Below are 23,075 nucleotides of genomic sequence, written 5' to 3'. Positions count from 1 at the left end.
CACCATATTTATATTACATAAGAGCATGTTGTTATAATTGTTCTATTTTATTATTGTTGTTAATATCTTATTGTACCTAATTTATAAACTAAACTTTAACATAGGGAGGCATGTATAGGAAAAAGCATAGTATATATAGTTATGTGTTGTATAATGATGTTTTAGTCAACGATCAATTGTATATATGATAGTGGTCCCATAATATTATAATGGAATTGGGTTGGGTACGGTGGCTCATGCCTGTAATCCCAGCACTTTGACAGGCCAAGGCAGGTGCGTCACTTGAGGACAGGAGTTTGAGACCAGCCTGGCCAACATGGTGAAACCCTGTCTCTAAAAAAAAAAAAAATACAAAAATTAGCCGGGTGTGGTGGCACACACTTGTAATCCCAGCTACTTAGGAGGCTGAAGCAGAAGGATCACTTGAACTCGGGAGATAGAGGTTGCAGTGAGCCGAGATAGTGCCACCACACACCAGTCTGGGCAACAGAGCAAGACTGTCTGAAAAACAAAAAAGATGATAATGGAACTGAAAAATTCCTATTGCCTAGTGATGCTGTAGCCATTGAAAGGTCATAGTGTAACACATTACCTCTTCTGTTTAGATACAAATTCTTACCACTGACTGTGTTACAACTGCCTATGGTATATAGTACTATACACGCTGTACAGGTATGTAGCCTAGGTGTGTAGTAGGCTATATACCATTTAGGTTTGTATAAGTACACTCTATGATGTTCACACAACAATGAAATCGCCTTACAAACTTCTCAGAACACATTCATGTCACTAAGCAATGTACGACTGTATAAGGTTCAGTACTATCCACGGTTTCAGGCATCCACTGAGGCTCTTGGAATATATACTGCATAGATAAGGGGGACTACTGTATAAGTCCTCTGGTAAACATGGCATATTATATAACTATAATGAAAACCACATAAACATATTTAATATTTATCTAATAATTACAATATGTATTTATGTTCTGTCATCTGTAAAGCATTTCACATGCATTGTCTCATTTAATACTTACAACAACTCTCCACAGACATAAAGCTATCCACATGATTCCCCTTCTCATAATAAATCTTAATATCTTGGAACTAAATGGAAATTCAGACATCACCTAGACCACCTTTCTCATTTTATAAATGAGGAGCCCAAAGCCCAAACAAGGTTTAATGAATACCCAAGACCAAGACTATACTTAGCCATTGGCAAAATTGAGGTTATAATACAATGACCTCCAGCCCAGTACACTTTCCAATGATGATGATGGCTGCTAACAATTACTGAGCATTTACAATAGCAATTATTCACTTAGTCATCACATGTCTATGAGATAGGTACAAATATAATTTCATTTTACAAATGAAAAAAAATAAGGTTTAGAGAAGTTGAGTATGCCCAAACTACTACATTGAAGATCCAGGTTTTAAAGGACAATCTATCTATTTCCATCACCTAAGATTTTAATTATTATGTATTATATTGCTGGCATATTAAGAATTGACTGTTGGTGGTAAATATGGCTTTATAATCCATCCAAGTTTGTGGTAGGATGTATGTACCAAAATTGCCATTCACTGACTCTCCAGTTGCATACCATGCTAAGAGAATATTCCTTAAGATTGCAACCACATCCTAGTTTTCCCTATTATTCACATCTCATGATATCTATCTCAAGCTACTTCCTACCTCAACTCCCTCCCATCTTCAGAGCAGACCAAACAGATCTAGAAACTGAAGTAATTGCTAATTGTATCATATTTACTCACTCAAAAAATATTTATTATTAATGTACCATATGGCAGGCACTATGCTAAGTCCGAAGGAGATAGGACTGAGTGGGGCGACAAGATCCTTGCCCTAACTAATCTACTGTTTACCTTTTTCTTAGACTCTATGAAATGAGTATATTTAAAATAAGCCCTCCTCTATTCTTGAACTGGTTTGAATAGATTTTTGCTCCTTGCTCTATTGTTTGAATGTTAGTATCCACTCTAGAATTCATGGTGAAATTTAATCTTCAATGCAACAGGATTAAGAGGTAAAGTTTTTAGGAGGTGATTAGGGTATAAGGGCTCAGTCATCATGAATGGGATTGGTGATCTTACAAAAGGAATGAAGGAAACTACCTAGGCCCTTTTTGCCCTTCTACCCTTTCTACCTTGTGAAATCACAGCATTTGAACCCTCCAGAGGATGCAGCAATAAGGCACCATCTTGGAATCAGTTTTCAGGCCCTCATCAGACACTAAACCTGACAATACCTTGATCTTAAACTTCCAGCCTCCAGAACTGTAGGAAATAAATTTCTATTATTTATAAATTACCTAGTCCCAAGCATTTTGTTATAGCAGGACAAATGGACTAAGACAGTTGCAAATAAACATACTCTAATTAAGACAGATTATTATTAGGGAATGAGCTGCCAAACAAAAGAGAAAGTAGAATGTTTGGAATTAGTTAGCAGGTAATGATAGGGAAAGGGGATTGAGACTTCCCTTCTGATACGTATATTTGTTTGCATATTTCTGTTTGTATATTTGTCCCCTCCAAATCTCATGTTGAAACATGATTCTCAATGCTGAAGGTGAGGCCTAGTGGGAGGTGTTTGGGTCATGGGAGCAGAGCCCTTATAAATGGCTTGGTGCCCTCCCCACAGTAATGAGTTTATGTGAGAGCTGGCTGTTTAAAAGAGCAAGGCTCCTCCCCCACTTCTCTTGCTCATTCTCTTGCCATGTGACATGCCTGCCTGCTTCCCCTTCCCTATCCACCATGAGTAGAAGCTTACTGAGGCCCTCACCAAAAGGATCTGCTGGCACCATGCTTCTTGTACAGCTTGCAGAGCCATAAGCCAAATAAACCTCTTTTCTTTATAAATTAACCAGCCTCAGATTTTTTTTTTGTTTATTTCAGATGGGGTCTTGCTCTGTCACCCAAACTGGAGTGTAGTGGCGCAATCTCAGCTCACGGCAACCTCCATCTCCCAGACTCAAGCAATCCACCCACCTCAGCCTCCCACGTAGCTGGGACCACAAGCATGTGCCACTACGCCCAGCCAATTTTTGTATTTTTGGTAGAAACAGGGTTTCGTCATGTTGGCCTGGCTGGTCTTAAACTCCTGAGCTCAAATGATCTGCCTGCCTCAGCCTCCCAAAGTGCTAAAATTACAGGCGTGAGCCACTGCACCTGGACTTCTCAGATACGTTTTTATAGTACAACTTCATTTCCCAGGATGGAAAGCCAACAGTCTGTGGAACATGGCAGCCAAGCTCATAATTAAGGTATTATCTTAAGTCACTTATGACTATGTTCCCACTGAGGGAGAAGCTATGGAGGACTAGTGTCTGCTGCCATTTATCAATTTAAAAAAATTGAGGAATACAAGCCAAGTGATCACTTTTAACAACACTGGGTAACTTAGGATAAAAATGAGGCCAATTCTCATCCTTCCTAGAATGCCCATCTCAGGAATCTAAGGAAACACAGAACTATAATGAAGCTCTATTGCAATAATCCCCTTCCTTCTGCAGCTGGATAGCTGAGGAAGCTGAAAACCAAATAAGTTGATTTCAAGTTTCTGTTGCCTTCATAATCCCATCATATTTTCTTGATAAATGCAAGGATAGTAAAAGAAATCATGGAATCTCAGGAGAATGGCGTGAACCCGGGAGGCGGAGCTTACAGTGAGCCGAGATCTTGCCACCGCACTCCAGCCTGGGCGACAGAGCAAGACTCCGTCTCAAAAAAAAAAAAAAAAGAAAAAAGAAATCATGGAACCTCGATCCCTTATTCTTCTCCAAAATACTTTCCATTGCAACTCCATTCCCAGAGAAGAGTAGCACTTTGCTCTGCTATGCTCTGTCCCTTACTGAATCTTGTCTTGTGACTAGGATCTACATACAACAAGTGTTAAGGTTAAAAAGAAAAATAAAAGTAGAGAAGAAAGGAATTATATCCAGAAGGAAATGTAAGAGTTTTCTAGGTAAACTCAGCAAAAACAAGGAAAACTGTGTGGTTGTGCATTTTGCACTACTTCTTCAAGGACGATTAAACATAATTTTGATTGACAACTTAATTACTCTAGGACATCTCACTGGAGAAGCTTGATTGAATGTAGTAACTAGTAGTTACTTTCACAGTTTGCTGATGTAAAGGTCCCTTTGCATAATATAAACTTGAAAGGCTCCAAAAGAAAAATGCTGGTGTGGATCTGTCATATATGCTTGCCCTGTGTTTCTCACCGGGGTCCTCAGGACTCTCCACTATTCCCTTTTCCACACATTAGGAAGAGGTTGGTAATGGAATGCCTGAAGCCCTGTGAGGGAATCTCGGACCAAAGGTGAATAATTAAGTATATGGAACTGAAGAGGCAAGGATAGCTGGGCTCAAGTAGTGGAGAAAACAAAATGAAGTAGGTAGAGTTATGCCAATTGGTAGTTGTTGATGCCCGATACCTAGGGTTCAGTGAGATCTCTTTATAAAGATTCTTTAGTTCTGATGTCCCAGTGACAAAACCACAAGCAAGTCTATTAAGGACTGCCTGGTTAATATTCACGAAAACATCTCACACCTGAGTCAGCGCAGACTCAGCTATATCACAAACCTGTAGCCATTTACTTTTGTGAATATATACAAAGAGATGGAAACTTTCAAACTTTTCAGGAACTATTGGATACTGACTTTGAGATAAAATAAATTCTTCAGGGATGATGTGATCTTTCAATCAGAGTGAAGAGGTTAAGTAGTAAATGCTGTTCTGCCGCTAGTATATATCACAATAGACTCAGTGAGACCAAGAATTTACTCTGAAGCTGTTTCCCTAAATCCTGTGTTTAGGCAAAATCTCTATATTGGTTTCCTTACCTGTAGAGTGAGGGTTATTATGATAAGAATGGTGACATGGAAGGCTTTAGAAGCCCCTGTGCCCTTTCAAAAGAATTAAACCAAAGCATATTTAATTGATCATCAAGATCTGAGAGAATGTGATAAGATGCATTCTATCCCTCCTGTTCATGGATCCAGTTTATGCTGTGAAAAAGATTCAGGGGTCCTGGGAAATGATGGATTACATTACATTTAAAAAGATGCAATTGTTGCTGTATTTCTTTGCAAAGAAATGTGTCCTGGATTTGGTTTAATTATATTTTTAATGTACCAATCTTTTGAATAATTTAGGGAGCTATGCAGATAATTGAAAACTGAAAATGTTTAATATTGTAGACCATAAATCAGTGGAAATATGAATGAAAACACATAAAGGCATATAGATAAAGAAATGATAATTATAACAAATTATAATAAATAACATTTCCATGGCTGTTTCAAATGATTTTATATATATTATTTCATTTGACTTTATAACAGTAATGTGAGACAAATATAGCAGGAATTAGTATTTCTAGCTTACTGATGGGCTCCGAGAGGTTAAATGAATTGATTCATTCACTCTCGTGGCTTGAATTATCATACGAATATATGCTGAGGCTACCAAATCATCTCTACCATAGATTACTGCAATAGCCTTCTAACTAGTCTCTAAGGCTACTGCGAAATGCAAGTTCCTTCTGAAAATACAAATCTAATAGAGTCACCCTCCTATTTAAAATCCATGATTTCTCATCTTATCTCCAGCCTCCAACCATGGTATTTTGCATAGAGCAGTGCCCAAATTGTATCTGCTGACTGAATGAGCAGATTACTGAATTAATGTTGGTAACAAGTGGTTGAGCTGGAATATGAATCTAGAATTCCTCATTTTGAATATACAAAGAGAAAGCATAGGAAATTCCAAACCCAGACACAGACTGAACATCCTAGTGCATGAGAGATACAATAGCTTAAGTTAGATCTAGAAGCTAGTAGGCAATCAACACCTGCTGGTGTTTAAATCTCAGTTTCTCTGCCAGGATCCAGTGCTCTAACGTTTAAAACCAAATATAAAACATACAAACATACAGAGATCTAAGATGAAATCCACACAAAGCAGAAAAACACAGAGGTCATTATCAATTTTTAAAGAAAAAGTGATGACTTCATCACACCTAGTAAATTTTGTGACTTCCACCTTAGAGTTATTTGATTTGGTAGCCTATCAGCAAGAATTACCTAACAATAATACTCCTGTTACATAATGGCACCCTAAGCAGTAGTTACCATCTGTAGAAAAGAGTTGAACTGATTAATTGTAAAATAATCAAGCTGAGAATCAGAAAATCATCAGTTCTGGATCATACCTTCAAGGACAGCCATAGAAGTTTCACAGACAACTACCAAGAAGCAAAATCAATGTATTATACCAAATTAAACCTGTCACAAACTGTGACAAAGTTCCAAGTACTCTGCAAAAGACCTTCTGAGACATGCTGGATATGCTTAATATGAATTAGCAGATTTGCTAACTGCTGCTACTGATGATGATGATGATGACAAAAATAGGAGCAGCTAATAATTAGTGCATACTTACTGCTTTGCCACACAATGAAATATAGCCTTTCACGTATTGTCTCATTTAATCCAAACCCTCTCATCTTTATAATATTCAGTACTATTATTATTCCTCATAAATGGAGTTGTAAGGGGTTAAATAATTTACATATGGTAACACTAAAAGTAAGTGGGAACCAGAATCCATTCTGTTGAAGTGACTCTAAAATCTATATTCTTAATGACTACATTATCCTAGCTGAGTATCTCAGGCTCTTGGTAGTGCGTATAACACCTCTATGCATTTGGGACCTAAGAAAATGGCAGACCTGACCTCATATTCAAAAACATTCAAGGTATATTCACATTTTATCTTGTCCACAGTTTGATTTCTTTTAGGACCTATACAGTTCTTCCAAGGACTCACAGACAAAAAGGGAAAATACCTCATGCACAAACCACTGGGTAGAAAGATATAAGTGTTAATTATCTTGTCATTTGGGACTGCTTTTATACGCCTCTGTATAGTTACTTGAATTTTATGTATCATTTCTTTAAGATTTTTTTATAGACCACTGAGCATCTAAAGAAAAAAAATGAAGGGGGTGGTATAGGGAAAAACATAGAATACAGTTCTTTCTTTTAAAGTAAAATAAATGTCCATGAAAAGTTTCTTGACAGACAAATTACTGCCAATCAGGAATGAAACATTAAATTCTAAATCAATGAACCTTAGTGGCTCCACAATATATGAAGAAAAAAATTTTCAGTGCTGATATTATGGTTATTCGTGGACTGTCATGCCCTTGAAATGTTGGCTTCAATTTGATTTTAAGTCTGAAAGGTTATTACAAATACCAAATGGCTTTTCAGATAAGATATTGGCTCTCTGGAATCTCTTGTACATGGTTAACAAACTCTTGTGTTTCCACTTTTTCATTAAATGCTCTTTTAGTCTTAACTGAAAGCTGGCTCTGCATTAAGGATGCAGATTCTCCTTCAGCTCTCTCAAGAAGAAGCTGCTCATTCAAAATCAGGCCTTAAAATGGCCATTATTCTTACTCTTCAGTGCTTCTCCCAGTCCATCATCACTCCTACTGAAAGTGCATATATTTTAGCTTTATCATCCTTCATCCCTGTTTCTCTCTTATTTCTGTAAAAAATGCAGTCTTGTAGTTGGTCATTCCCCAAAATTCACCAGACTTTGTTATTTAACCAGTGGTATTGGTTGATTGCCTACACCAAAGCCCTTTCCTTCCTTTCTTTATAAGAGAATGAGCTTCTACTTTTTCCTCAAAGTTCAGAAAAGGATGACTTCATTCTCATCTCAAGAATCAATTTTGATTGTTTTAGCATTATGTTTTCAATCTCCTACTAAATAACTGATTAAGACAGAGGAATGTGAAACAATTTTGGCTAATTAGATGCAAGGAATGTGGCGGGCAACTTCTAGAAACGGTTCTGTTGCTATTGTATATTACCATGTCTAGATGAAAGGCATAGGAGTGTGCTTATTTCTGAATGGTAAGATTAGGGTAGTTTTTATTTTCTTCCTGTACTTTTTTCCCCCCCACTATTTTCCACAATGAATAGATATTTCATAAAAAAAAAAAACCCTAAAAATCTTAAAAAGTATTCACTTGTTTCTGCTACTGATTATGATAAACTAATAGGCACAGCACCAATCTTTCCAGTGTAAAAACATCCTGGAAACCTAGAAAACTGTACAAGGAGTCTGAAAAAATGGTTTTAGATACTGGACAAGAGGTAATGCAGAATTATGATCCCACAGACATAATGATACTGAGAACAGGAGAGCAAGCGAGGCAAGCTACCCTAGAGGCAGCTTCCAGGCTGTGCTACAAAGCAGGCAAAGGGAGAGAACTGAAACAGAACATGGTTGTCTTACTAAGTTGAAAAGTCAGAAACTAGAGCCCAGGAGTTCAAGGCAACAATTATTTACAGGACTGAGTATCAGAAAGGAGGATGTTGCAAAAGAGAGCATCCAGGAAAATTACAGAAGGGTCCTTTCGGTATTTGGTGGAGTACTAATTTGTGTATGTACAGGAGGCAATTACCAAAGGCTGGAGAAAGAACCATTAGAAATGAAAAGGAAAAGAATTTGTGAAAGTCTTACAGGGATGACCATACTTTGTGTTTCCACCAGCCAGAGTTTAAAGACCTCTGAGCTATCCAAAGCATCAAGCAGAATTCTCCCAAGGGTACTGCTTTAGAATTGGTGACAAATTAGACCTAGACAAAAAGCTGCTATGGACCCGCTATATACTTGAGAAAGTATCAAATGAATCCAATTGCAAATAACTAAAATCTACGTCAGAACAAAATCTAATATTATTTAAAGAAATACAACAAAATACAGCATCCAACAATATGAAATGTAAAATTTCAGGAATCCAGTAAACAATGACCAGGATGCAAAGAAACAGGACAATATGACCTATAATCCAGTGAACAATATTAATAACCTGGAAAATATGCACATGATGGAACTGGTAGAACAGGACTGTTACATAGCTATTACAAGAATGTTCCATGTGTTAACAAGGTAGAGGAACAGGAATATTATGAAGAAAGCAATAGAAGATATCAAAAAGAACCAAATGGAGTTCATATAAAAGTGAAAAAAAAAACCACCTCAAATGACAAATACACTGAAAACAGATAAGCAGCAGATTAGATATTGCAAAAGGAAAGTTCAAAGAACTCGAAGACATCAATAGAAAGCATTCAAAGAGAAGTGCATAAAGAAGAAAAGAAGATTAATAAGAAAATAAACAGAATATCAATAACTTACAGGACAATGTGAAGTGGTCTAAAATATATGTAAAGGAAGTTTCAGACAAAAAGGAGAGATAGAAAAGATATTCAAAGAAATAATGGCAAAAGCCTTCTCAAATTTAATAAAAGGCATAAACTTGCATGTCCAAACTCAATGAATTCTAAACAGAATTAACCTAAAGAATCCCACAGAAAAGACACAGTCTAATGAAATTGCTGAGAACCAGTGATGAAAATCTCAAAGTAGAGAAAATGAGACATAATTTGTACAAAGAAATGAAGATAACAAAAAACATCATCAGAAACTATATCAATCAAAAGAAAATAGAACTCTTTAAAATGTTGAAAGAAAAAAACAACCCTGTTAACCTAGAATTCATTATACAGTGAAAATATATTTCTGAAGATTTTACCAGAAAAAAAAAGTTTAGAGAATTTAACATAAGTGGAATTGTACTATAATGTACATTGAAGGAAGCTCCTCAGTAGAATAAAAATGATATCAGATAGAAATCTGAATCTGCACAAAGATAAGAAGAATGCAGAATATAGTAAACACATGGGTAATTATGAAATATATATTAATCATATCTAGACATTTTATAAAACAAATGAGTGTTGAAAGCAAAGATGCAGTAATAATGTATTGTGGGGTTTATAGACTATGTAGAAGTAATATGTATAACAACAATAGTACAAAGGACAATAGATAGAAGAAGAACAATACTTTTGTAAGAGTCTTACATTAATGCAAAATGGCATAATATTATTTTAAGGTATTCTGTGTTAAAGATGTATATTGTAAATCCAGGAACAAAAACTAAAATATAAAATAAAGAGTTTGAGCTAATAAACTATAGATCACATAAAAAACACCAGTTAATCAAAAAAAAAAAAAAGCAATGAAAGAAGAAAAACAAAGTATGAAAAAGGAAATAGAAAATGAATAGCAAGATGATAGATTTAAGCCCAAGCATACTGAAAATTACATTCAGGAGGTAGAACAAGATGGCAGAATGTAAGATTACATCATTTGTCTGATCCCCCTTCCCCAACCCCACCCCTGCAGGAACACCAAATTTTAACAACTATCTGCAGACAGAAAAGCACTGGCACAAGAATCAAAAACCAGGTGAGTAATCACGCTACCTATATTTTTACATCATATCGCTAAAAAAGGCATTGAAGATGGGCAGAAAGACAATCTTGTATTGCTGACGCCACCCCTCCCCCAGCCCCTGGCAGTGGCTGAATGGCCTGGAGAGTTTGTGCTCTTGGGGAAGGGAGAGTGCAGCAACTGGGGGACTTTACATTGACCTCAGTCCTGCCCTGTCACAGTGGAGAAAAAGGTTGTGCTGGCTGGGCTCAGTCAGAACCCACACGTGGAGGGAACATTTGGACCAGACCTAGCCAAAGGAGAATCATCCATTCCCGAGGTCAGAACTTGAGTTCTCAGCAAGCCTCATCACCACAGGCCAAAGTGCTCTGGGGTCCTAAGCAAACTTGAAAGACAGTCTAGGACACAAGGAATGCAACTCTAAGGCAACTCTTAGTGTTGGGCTGGGCTCAGAGCCAGAGGATTAGGGTGGTATGTGACCTGGGCAGTAACCCAGCCAGGGCGGCTAAGAGAATGCTTGCGCCACCTCTCTGCCAATCCCACGCAGTACAGCTCATAGCTAGAAAATGAGTCCTTCCTTCCGCTTAAGAAGAACAGAATAGAGAGGACTCTGTCATGTGTCTTAGATACCAGCTCAGCCACAGTAGGATAGGGCACTAGGCAGAGTCATGAGGCCCCCATTTCAGGCCCTAGAACACAAACCAATAACAAGTAACAAGATTGAAACCATAATAAAAAGTACCCAGTAAAGACAAGCCCGGGACCCAATTCACTGCAGAATTCTATCAAACATCTAAAGAAGAACTAATAGTAATCCTCCTCAAACTGTTCTGAAAAGTAGAGGAGGAAGGAATACTTCCAAACTCATTCTACAAGGTCAGTATTACCCAGATACTAAAATCAAAGACACATCAAAAAAGAAAACTACATGCCAATATCTCTGATGAATATTGACATAAAAATTCTCAACAAAATATTAGCAAACTGAATTCAACAATACATTAAAAATATCATTCATCATGACGAAGTGGGATTTATCCCAGGGATGCAAGGATGGTTCAACATACACAAGTCAATCAATGTAATACAACATACGAAGGGAATTGGAGGACAAGAACCATATGATCATTCCAACTGATGCTGAAAAACATTTGATAAAATTCAACATCCCTTCCTGATAAAAACCCTAAAAAATCTGGGTGTTAACATTACCTCAACAAAATGAAAGCCACGTATGACAGATCCACAGCTAGTATCATACTGAATGGAGAAAAACCAAAAGCTTTTTCTCTAAGAAGTGAAACACAACTAGGATGCCTACTTTCACCATTGTTATTCAACATAGTATTGAAAGTCTTGTAGAGCAATTAAACAAGAAAAAGAAAAAAGGGTCATCCAACTCAAAAAGGAAGAGGTCAAATTATCCTTGTGTGCAGATGATATATTATATTTACAAAAACCTAAAGCCTCCACCAAAAAAATGATTAGAATTGATAAATTCAATGAAGTTGCAGGATACAAAATCAGTGTACAAAACTCAGTAGCAGTTCTATATGCCAACAGTGAACAATCTGAAGAAGAAATAAAAAAGTAACCCCCTTTGTAATAGCCACAAATAAAACTAAATACCTAGGAATTTACTTAGCCAAAGAAGTAAAAGATCTTACAAACTATAAAATACTGATGAAAGAAATTAAAGAGGACACATACAAAAAAATGCAAAGATATTGCATGGTCATGGATTGGAAGACTCAATATTGTTAAAATGCCCATATTACCCAAAGCAATCTACAGGGTCAATGCAATTCCTATCAAAGTACCAATGGCATTCTTTACAGAAATAGAAAAAACAATCAGAAAATTTATATGGAACCACAAAAGACCCAGAATGGCCAAAGATATCCTGAGCAAAAAGAACAGAACTGGAGGAATCATATTACCTAACTTCAAATCATATTACAGAGCTATAGTAACAAAAACAGCATGGTACTGGCATTGAAACAGACACACAGACCAATGGAACAGAATAGAGAACCCAGAAAAAAATCCACATACCTATAGTAAATTCCTTTTAGACAAAGATGTCAAGAACACACACTGGCTGGGCATGGTGTGTGGTAGCTCACACCTGTAATCCGAGCACTTTGGGAGGCCAAGGTGGGCGGATCATGAGGTCAGGAGATAGCATCCTGGCTAACACGGTGAAACCCTGTCTCTACTAAAAACACACAAAAAAATTGCCAGGTGTGGTGGCACGTGCCTGTAGTCCCAGCTACTCGGGAGGCTGAGGCAGGAGAATTGCTTGAACTCGAGAGGCAGAAGTTACAGTGAGCCGAGACTGCGCCACTGTACTCCAGCCTGGGTGACAGAGCAAGACTCTGTCTCAAAAAAGGAACACACACTGGGGAAAAGACAGTCTTTTCAATAAATTATGGTGGGAACACTAGAAATCCATATGCAAAATAATGAAACTAGACCCCTATCTCTTGCCATGTATAAAAAGCAAATCAAAATGAATTAAACACTTAAATCTAAGATGTCAAACTATGAAAGTACTACAAGAAAACATTGGGGAAACTCTTCAGGATATCAGACTGGGCAGACATTTCTTTTTTTGAGATGCAGTCTCACTGCAATGCCCAGGCTGGAGTGCAATGGAGCAATCTCAGCTCACTGCAACCTCTACCTCCCAGGTTCAAGCAATTCTCCTGCCTCAGCCTCTCGAGTAGCTGGGATTACAGGCGTGCGCCACCATGGCCAGCTAATTTTTGTGTTTTCAGTAGAGATGGGGTTTCACCATATTGGCCTGACTGGTCTGGAACTCCTGACTTCAAGTGATCCATCCGCCTCGGCCTCCCAATGTGCTAGGATTACAGGCATGAGCCACCGTGCCCAGCCTGGGCAGACATTTCTTAATTAATACCTCATAAGCACAGGAAACCAAAGCAAAAAGGGACAAATGGGATCACATCAAGTTAAAAGGTTTATGCACAACAAAGGAAATAATCAACAAAGTGAAGAGACAACCCACAGAATAGTAGAAAATATTTGCATACCATCCGACAAGGAATTAATAACCCAAATATATAAGGAGATAAAACACTCTATAGGAAAAAACCCCTAATAATCCAATTTAAAAATGAGCAAAATAATTGAATAACCATTTCTCAAAAGAACACACACAAATGGCAAACTGGTGTACGAAAAGGTGCTCAACATAATTGACCATTAGACAAATGTAATTCAAAACTACAACGATATAGCACTTCACTCCAGTTAAAATGTCTTTTATCCAAAAGACAGGCAATAACAAATGCTGGAAAGGATGTGGAGAAAAGGAAACTCTCATATACTGTTGTTGTGAATGTGAATTAGTGTAACCACTATGGAGACGGTGTGGTGGCTCACTCCTATAATCCCAATACTTTGGAAGGCCGAGGCGAGTGGATCACAAGAGGTCTGGAGTTCGAGACAAACCTGGGCAACATGGCGAAACCCCATCTCTACTAAAAATTACAGAAATTATCCAGGCATAGTGGCATGCACCTGTAATTCCAGGTACTCAGGAGGCTGAAGCACTAGAATCATTTAAGCCTGGGAGGCAAAGATTGCAGTAAGCCAAGTCACGCCACTGTATAGCCTGCGCCTCCAGAGTGATACCCTGTCTCCAAAAAAGAAAAAAATCCACTATGGAGAATAATTTGGAAGTTCCTGAAAAAAGTAAAAATACAGATATCATAAGATCCAGATCCAGCAATCCCACTGCTGGGTATTTATTCAAATGAAAGAAAATCAGTATATCAAAGAGATTTTATATCTCCACACTCATATTTCTTGCAGCACCATTCACAATAGCCAAGATTTGGAAGCAACCTAATTGTCCATCAACAGATATATGGAGAAAGAAACTGTGGTACTTACACACAATGGAGTACTACTCAGCCATAAAAAAAAAATACTGTCATTTGTAACAGTGATCCTGTCATTTTAATGAACTGGAGGTCATTATGATAAGTGTTAAACCAGGCACAGAAAGACAAACATTGCATGTTCTGACTTATATGTAGGATCTAAAAATCAAAACAATTAAACTCATGAAGATAGAGAGTTGAAGGATGGTTATCGGAGGCCAGGAAGCAGAGTGTTGAGAGGGGAAGTAGGGATGGTTAACGAGTACAAAATACTTAGAAAAATGAATAAGACCTAATATTAGCACAACAGGGTGGCAATAGTCAAAATAATTTAATTGTACATTTTAAAATAACTAAAAGAGTATAATTAGATTGTAACACAAATGATAAATGCTTAAGGAGACAGATATTCCATTTTTCACAATGTGATTATTACACATTGCATGCCTGTATCAAAATATTTCATGTACTCCATAAATATATATACCCACTATATACCTACAAAAATTAAAAAATTACATTCAATATAAGTCACCTAACAACCCAGTGAAAAATAAAAGATTCTCATATTGAATAAAAAAGCAGAACCTGGCCGGGCGCAGTGGCTCACGCCTGTAATCCCAGCACTTTGGGAGGCCGAGACGGGCAGATCACGAGGTCAAGAGATCAAGACCATCCTGGCTAACATGGTGAAACCCCATCTCTACTAAAAATACAAAAAAATTATCCAGGCGTAGTGGCAAGCGCCTGTAGTCCCAGCTACAGGCTGAGGCAGGAGAATGGCGTGAATCTGGGAGGCGGAGCTTGCAGTTAGCGGACATCACACCACTGCACTCCAGCCTCTCAAAAAAAAAAAAAGCAAAACTTGACTATAAGCTGTATACAACTTTATATTTTTTAAAAAAATTAAAAGATAAAGATAGAAAAGGATATACTTATGCAAACACAACAAGGTCATAAGGAAGTTGAGTGGGTCAATACCAGCATCACAAAAAGTATATTTTTTTCAAATAACACATATTACTAGGGATAAACAGGGTCATTTCATCATAATAATAATCAGTGCATCATAGGGAAATATCAGTTCTAAGTAGTATGCACCCAATAACAGAGCTTCAAAATGCATTAACCTGATAGAATGGAAACTGACAGGATTGATATTGATAAATATAACTGAAGATTTCAACTCTTCTCAGTAATTAATAAACCAACTACAAAGAAAGTCAGAATGAATATAGGAGATTTGAATAACACTGTCGATCAACTTTACCCACGTGATGTCTATAGGCTACTCCACACACTAACAGCAGAAAACACATTCTTTCTAAGTGCAAATGGAACATTTGACTAGACCATATACTGGGTCATAAAACAAGTCTCAGCAAATTTAGAACAACTGAAATTATATAAAGTATGCTCTCTGATCAAAATGAAAGTAGACTAGAAACCTAAAACAGAAGTATTAATAGATCTAAAAATTTTCTAAATATTTGGGAAGTAACACATTTCTAAATAACCCATAGGTAAAACACAAAAGTAATTTGAAAATACTGAAATGAATAAAAATTAAAACATGACACATTAAAATTTGTATACTGTGGCTGAAATAATACTTAGACAATAATTTCTAATACTAAAATGCTCATATTAGAAAAGAAGAAAGTCTCAAATAAATTATCTAAGTTTCTACCCAAAAGAAACTAACAAAAGAAGAGCAAATAAACGAGAAGTAAGCAGAAGAAAGAAAACAGTGGAAATGAGACAGCTAGAAATTAGCTAGGCACCTGTTAAGATAGGCTCAAGCCTTCTTCATGTGGTCTTTCCACATGAGCTTGCTTAAGATTCTTCAAGCTTGGAAGCCTCAGCATAGCTAGACTTTTTACACAGCAGCCAAGATGGAGGCAGCACCATTCTTTACGGCCTTGACTCAGAGTCACAAAGGGCCACTTCTGCCATATTCTGTTGGCTACAGTCAACTCACAAGCTTTCCCAGATTCAAGGGGAGGGGAATTAGATGCCATTTCGTAATGAAGTAGTCTCAAGATTCTAGAAAAAAATGTGGTAAGGGAGATACTGTTGTAGACATCTTTGAACAATGTAATCTATATTATAGATTTGGGGTGACATATAGTATCATTTCCATTTACCCTGAAAACTACCTTTCACATTTGTGTAGTGCAAATCTGGTGACAAATTCAACTACTGTTTATCTGAAAATGTTTTTATTTTCCGTTTATTTTTGAAGGATATTTTCACAAGATACAGAGTTTTCATTGACAGGTTTTGTTTTGTTTTTCTTTCAGGACTTTACAGATATTCTACTGCCTTCTGGTTTGCACTGTTTCTGGTAAGTTGGCTGTAGCTCTTATCACTGTTCTTCATTATGTAATACGCCTTTTCTTCTTTGGCTGCTTTAAAATTTTTCTCTTTGTTATAGTTTATTTAGCAATCTGATTACAATGTGCCTCAGTGTAGCTTTCTTTGTATTTATCTTGCTAAAGTTTTTTGAGCTATTTAAATTAGTGTGTTAATACTGTTTCTCAAACCTGAGAAACTCTGAACCCAGTTATGTACTATGTCCATCTTATCTCTTAAATTACTGACTATATTAAATTATTTTAGGCCCCTGTCTGAAATTTCCAACATATGTGCCATCAGTAGATCTATTTCTATTGTCTATCTTTTCTTCTGTTACGGGTAACATTTTCTTGCTTCTCTGCATGTCAAATTTTAGCTTTTTGCTGTAAAACTGTGTATGCTATGTGCTTGAGAGTGTGGAATTGTCTTTTCTTCCTCATCCTTCAAAGGCCGTTGAGTTTTGTTGGAAGGCCTTTTTTTTTTTTTTTTTTTTTTTTTTTTTTTTTTTTTTTTTATCGGCAGAGTCACTTTATCTTGCGAAATTGTTAGGGTCAAGAGTAGCTCTTGGGGTTAATATTCAAAATATGTCGAAAATTCACACTAAACAGCAAGAAAAATAACTCGATTAAAAAATAGGTAAAGGACCTGAATCAACATTTCTCAAAAGAAGATATGCATATGGCCAACAGGAATATGAAAAGATGCTCGGAATCACTAATTATCAGGGAAAGGCAAATTAAAATCATAATGACACATCAATTCATACCTAATAGAATAGCTACTATCAAAATGACAAGAAATAACAAGTGTTGAAAAGGATGTGAAAAAAAGGAAATCCTTGTGCATTATTGGTGGAAATGTAAACTAGTACAGCCATTAAGAAAAACAGTATGGGAATTCCTCAAGTAGTTTTAAAGTATACAACTACCATATGATTCAACAATCCCACTACTGAGCATATATTCAGAGAAGATGAAATCAGTTTGCCAAAAAGATATCTGCACTCCTATGTTCATTGTAGCATTATCACAATAGCCAAGATATGGAATCAATCTAAGTGTACATCAGTGGAGGAATGTATAAAGAAAATGTAATATAAATAGACAATAAAATATGGAATATTACTCAAACTTTACAAAGATGGAAATCCTGTCATTTGTGACAACATGGATGAACCTGGAGGACCTAATGTTAAGTAAGAAAAGGCACAGAAAGACAAATAGTGCATAACCTCACCTATACATGGAATCTACAAAAGTTGAACTCATAGAAGTAGACAGCAGAATGGTGGCTGCCAATGAACTCATAGAAGTTGAGTCATATTGATCAAATAATATAAAATTTCAGTTAGGAGAAATAAGTGCAAGAGATCTATTATACAACATTGTGACATTAGTTAATAACAATGTACTGAAATCTTGAAAATTGCTAAGAAAGGAGACTTTGTTTTTTTAACCACCCAAAAAAGTATATGAAGTAATACATATATTAACTAGCTCAATTTAGCCATTCCACAATGTATATATATTTCAAAACAACAAATGTACATGATGAACATATACAATTAAGAAAAAAAAACAGAGGAGCTCCTCCTCTAGAGCTTTGAGTAGCACTCTTAAGACATCATCTTCTGGGGTCTTACTGAATGCAAAAGATGTTTAGCTGGACTCCTTCATTCTGGTTGGTCAGAATTCCAATGTTTCTGTGTATGTTTCCAGTGACCTTTGGCACCCTTATTCATCTCACAGACTTCCAGTGGCTGTTCTCTGCCAAGCCTCACAGAGTTTCACTCTGCACATGGCTACTAAATTTTTTACCAAAGACTCAAGGGCTCTCCAGTGCTGATTAATAGAACTACTTCTTTGAACAATTCCTGCTCTCTGGTACCTTGCTCCACCAATCCCAGCTGTCACACCAGCCCTATAAGCCAGTCTCTGGGATTTTGCTTTTGTCTTTTCTTTGTAAAAACACTGCTTTTTGTTTGGGCTTTACTTTCCTATGTTACTATTTAGACAGTGTCCCCAGACAGAAAAATGGGGAGAATGGCAAGATTACCTTATGTGTTTCCCTTTCTTTGAAGTATCACTGCCTTTTTATGTCTTCTGTCAAATGCATGAATAGGGTTGCTTCATGTAGTTCATTCAATTTTATAATTGTTTATGGCAAAAGGGTAACTTTAATACCTTTTACTCTGTGATGGCTATAACTGGAAGTCCTATTAATGCCTTTTTAAATTAAAAATAGCATTGCCAATAAAACCTTAATTTCCACATATCAAAAGTCAAGCAAAGGAAACCAGTAAGTAGTAAAATAAAAATGTGGGCCAAGGGTGTGAGCAGACTCATATAATTTCCCATTAGTTTAATTTTCTTAGAATAAAAAAAATTCCAAGAGTCATATCATTTCTTGTTCATTTTCATTTCTCACTGACAGCTCTTCATTCTTTCCTAACCAAAGCCTAATTTTGCATTCAACTTCGAGTAGATCATTTATGATGAGTCAACTATGCCAATAATGATGCTCCTATTTCACTTTGTCAGATACTCAATCTCCCAGCCTCCCATAGAGCTGGAAGTGATCATATGGCAATGTTTTGTTCAATGAGACATATAGGAAAGTTTGTCAGGGATCTCCTTAAAAGGTTCTTATTTTCTTAATAAAAGGAATAGGTGAAGACTGGTCCATTTCCTGTCTTGAATGTGGGTCTCTTCTGACTGTAATATAAATGAAAATGAAGAGTTCACACTCTAATTATACCAAAGGAGGAGAAATGAAAGACCTGGGTCCATAATGACATCATTAAGCAACTAAACCAATACAGCAACTGTCTGCCTTTGAGAAAAATAAAATTTATTTGTTCAAGCCACTCTAAGTTTTTTATTTCGTATAATAGAAAACATTTCTGATTAATTAATGCACACAGCATTTGTTCTTTAGACTAACAAGAGTTTGCATATAAGATGTAGCTAGTTTTTAAATAGAATATTAGAAGAAAGGTGTTAGAAGCTACATTCTTTTGAAGCCTTTGGACCAATTGGGTTTTCTTTAGTGTCTATTAAATGCACGCCTCCCTTATATCACCCTATAGATTGCAAACTTCCTTGTAGCTAGAGATCTTCTGTTTTAAATATGGATCTAAGCACTTCTGGGAGTTCAAATTAGCTTGCTGATAAATAGATGTTCTATAAGTTATCTCTGTTATCTAGGTATTCTTTGACTCCATTAGGAACAAGGACCCTAAACACCTAAAACATTTCCCCCCCCACAGAAATGAGTTTGCTGGTAAGACAAACAAGCACAGGGATGGTCATTGTCTTACGTTCACATTCTCTGACGTCCAAGTTGAACTGCTGTAATGCTCCCAAGGTGAGCTGCCGCACTTCAGCTTCCAGCAAAAGTTGCATCAAGGATGTAGCTAAATGCTTGCAAGCTGACATACACGCTGTCTGGGCCACCTTTCCCTGAAATACAAGAGTGTAAATCATAAAGTTAATGAATCTAACATAAATTAAAATAAAATTTCAACAAAACTTAAAATCACTTCTTTTTCAATTAGGAATTTCCCTAAAGTTCTCCTCATCATAATACCCTTCCATTCAAATAATCCTGGAATTAACATCTGATGGCAATCATCTCATATAATAGCTCCATCACCATCAGTAGCTGTAACACTAAGGTGAAATTCACAAAGCCCAGTTATTTAATCAAGAATTACTTCTTTTCTAAATTGAAAGCAGACAAACAATATTTGAAATCTTAAGTAAAGTGAGAAACAATATTCTACAATATTGTAGAATACAGTATTCTACAGAGAATAAATTTCAGAAACTTCCTTCCAAGTTAAAAAATTCTTGAAAATCAAATGTGAACAATAATCCCTACTGTATCTAGAAACCAGTGTTTACTGCTTTATGATTTAACACATATAAAATGAAAATAATTATGGCCGGGCGCAGTGGCTCACGCCTGTAATCCCAGCACTTTGGGAGGCCGAGGTGGGTGGATCACAAAGTCAGGAGATCGAGACTATCCTGGCTAACACGGTGAAACCCCGTCAAACCCTGTCTCTACTAAAAATACAAAAAATTAGCCAGGCGTGGTGGCGGGCTTCTATAGTCCCAACTACTTGGGAGGCTGAGGCAGGAGAATTGGCATGAACCTGGGAGGTGGAGCTTGCAGTGAGCCAAGATCGTGCCACTGTACTCCAGCCGGGGGACAGAGTGAGGCTCCGTCTCAAAAAAAAAAAAAGAAAAGAAAATAATTATTTAAAACAAAAAGGTTACCTGAAAAAAATAATTGAGGGGATGCATTTTGTTTTCTTAGAAAATACTGAGATTTATGAATATAAACTCTAAGTCAATTTTGAAAATATGGATTTTAAAATTAATATTTTAGTGTCTTCTTTAAAAGATTCAAGGTACTCTACATTTAGTGAATTATATAAATTTCATATCTGTTATTTATCATCTTTTTCAAAAGACAGGATGATATATGTTTTAAAAAGACTATGATCAATTTAGTGAATCATCCTTCTTTTTTGAAATTACAGAATCTTTCAGCCATACAGAAAAATACAGAATCATAAGATGAATACTTACGTATCCCCTAAACATTACAAATACAGTTTAAGACCCTATGTGACCTCCTTAATCATTTTCCTCCCACTCCCCAGAGATGACCATTATTGGTATTAGGCATCCCATTTGTTTTTTAAAAGTACTATTATGACAAGTATATAACCAGAAACAATATGTTGTATTATTTTACATATTTTGAAGCTTTCTATAATATTATGTAGGTCCTTCTGCAACTTCCTTTTTCAGTTGAATATTATGAATGTGAAAATTTTTGAAGTGTATTGCATCTAGTTGTAGTTTATTCCTTTAATTGTTCCATAGTATTCCTTTCTGGAATTATACCACAATTTATTTGGCCATTCCTCTTATACTGGATATTTAGGTTATTTCTTTTTCTTTCTTTCTTTTTGTTTTGGCTATTATAAACACAGTAAGTCAGTTCTAGTGAGAGATCATGAAAATGAAAGAGCATGACTACAGTGTCCCTTTTATATGTTTTTTCATATGTTATACTGGGTCAGTATGATTCTAGCAGGCTTTAAACAGAAAAACTATAAATAAAAAATACCACAATACATTTTAAAACTTACATAATTTTATATAATTTGGATAATTTCTTTGGAATTACTTTTTGAAGCTACTAGGATGAGGGGTATGAAGACTGTGATCCATAATGTATATGCTTGTATGTAAAGACAAACACAAGTGAAAGCTAGACTCCCAAATATCTGGTTAAATGACTCTGCTTATGGTATGTTCTGATTTACATTGTCCCTAGATATTTCGTAGAGTATTACTTCATTGCATAATCATCAGCACTTTATAAGTTTTTCTGCTAATTTTTCTACTAATTAAACAAAAGATATTTTATGGATTTTATGTCTTTGATTACTTTGTGGAATTGAATATTTTCTAAATTTGTATTTATTTGACTAAAATCTTATTTGTAGCATAAAAAATAATGATGACCTATTTTAGTATACAGACTATACATTTTCCTCATCTCTATGGTTTCATCTGTATTTTCTGATGGGCCACACTCTGGATGATTTAAAACAACAAAGGAGTTAATTTAGAGATCAAGTAGAACAGATACAATAGAGGCAAAAACAAATTCTAAAGAGAAAAGTCACATCATGAAAGAAATCCACATTAAATTACTTGGTTTTAATTAAACCCACTAGAGACCTAAGACAGGCACCTCCAAAGAAAAACAGGGTTCAACATAATGGTCAGGCTATGCCCACTATGAACTTTCAGAGGGGACAAAGGTGTGAGACCAGCACAACTTACTGAACATTATTCCCCATGGCTTGCTTTTGTCAACTTTGTTGAAAATCAGATGGTCATAAGTGTGTGGAATTATTTCTGGGCTCTCTCTCTATTCCATTCCATTGGTCTGTGTGTCTGTTTTTGTACCAGTACCATGCTGTTTTGGCTACTGTAGCCCTGTGGTATAGTTTGAAGTCAGGTAACATGATGTCTCCAGCTTTGTTCTTTTTGCTTAGGATTGCCTTGGCTATTCAGGGTCTTTTTTGGTTCTATATAAAGTTTTAAATAGTTAATTTCTAGTTCTATGAAGAATGTTATTGATAGTTTGATAGGAGCAGCAATGAATCTGTAAATTGCTTCGAGCAGTATCGCCATTTTAACTATATTGCATCTTCCTACTCAGGAATATGGAATGTTTTACCATTTTTTGTGTCATTTCTGATTTATTTGAGCAGTGTTTTATACTTCTCATTGTAGAGTTCTTTCATGTCCCTGGTTAGCTGTATTTCCAGGTATTTTATTCTTTTTGTGGCAATTGTGAATGGGATTGGGTTCCTGATTTAGCTCTCCACTTTGGTGCTGTTGAATGCTATTGATGTACAGGAAT

The 23,075-nt window shown here is 36.2% G+C and overlaps 1 protein-coding gene across 21 annotated transcripts in view; it reads right to left on the bottom strand.

Moving 5' to 3' along the window:
* The window catches only part of EXOC6B (exocyst complex component 6B), a 678,312-nt gene that overhangs the window by 197,895 nt on the left and 457,342 nt on the right, over positions 1–23,075 (bottom strand). For all 21 annotated transcript variants that reach the window (XR_013402682.1, XM_077959258.1, XM_077959247.1 and 18 more), the window contains one exon: positions 19,939–20,080. Coding sequence is in view for 20 of the 21 variants with exons in the window: in XM_077959258.1 (XP_077815384.1) it covers positions 19,939–20,080 (142 nt within the window). In the remaining variant the exon portion in view is untranslated. The remainder of the gene's footprint in view (positions 1–19,938; positions 20,081–23,075) is intronic.

This window comes from Macaca mulatta, chromosome 13 (assembly GCF_049350105.2).
Source record: "Macaca mulatta isolate MMU2019108-1 chromosome 13, T2T-MMU8v2.0, whole genome shotgun sequence".
Taxonomy (NCBI): Eukaryota; Metazoa; Chordata; class Mammalia; order Primates; family Cercopithecidae; genus Macaca; species Macaca mulatta.
This window is presented reverse-complemented; position numbering and strand designations above follow the sequence as displayed.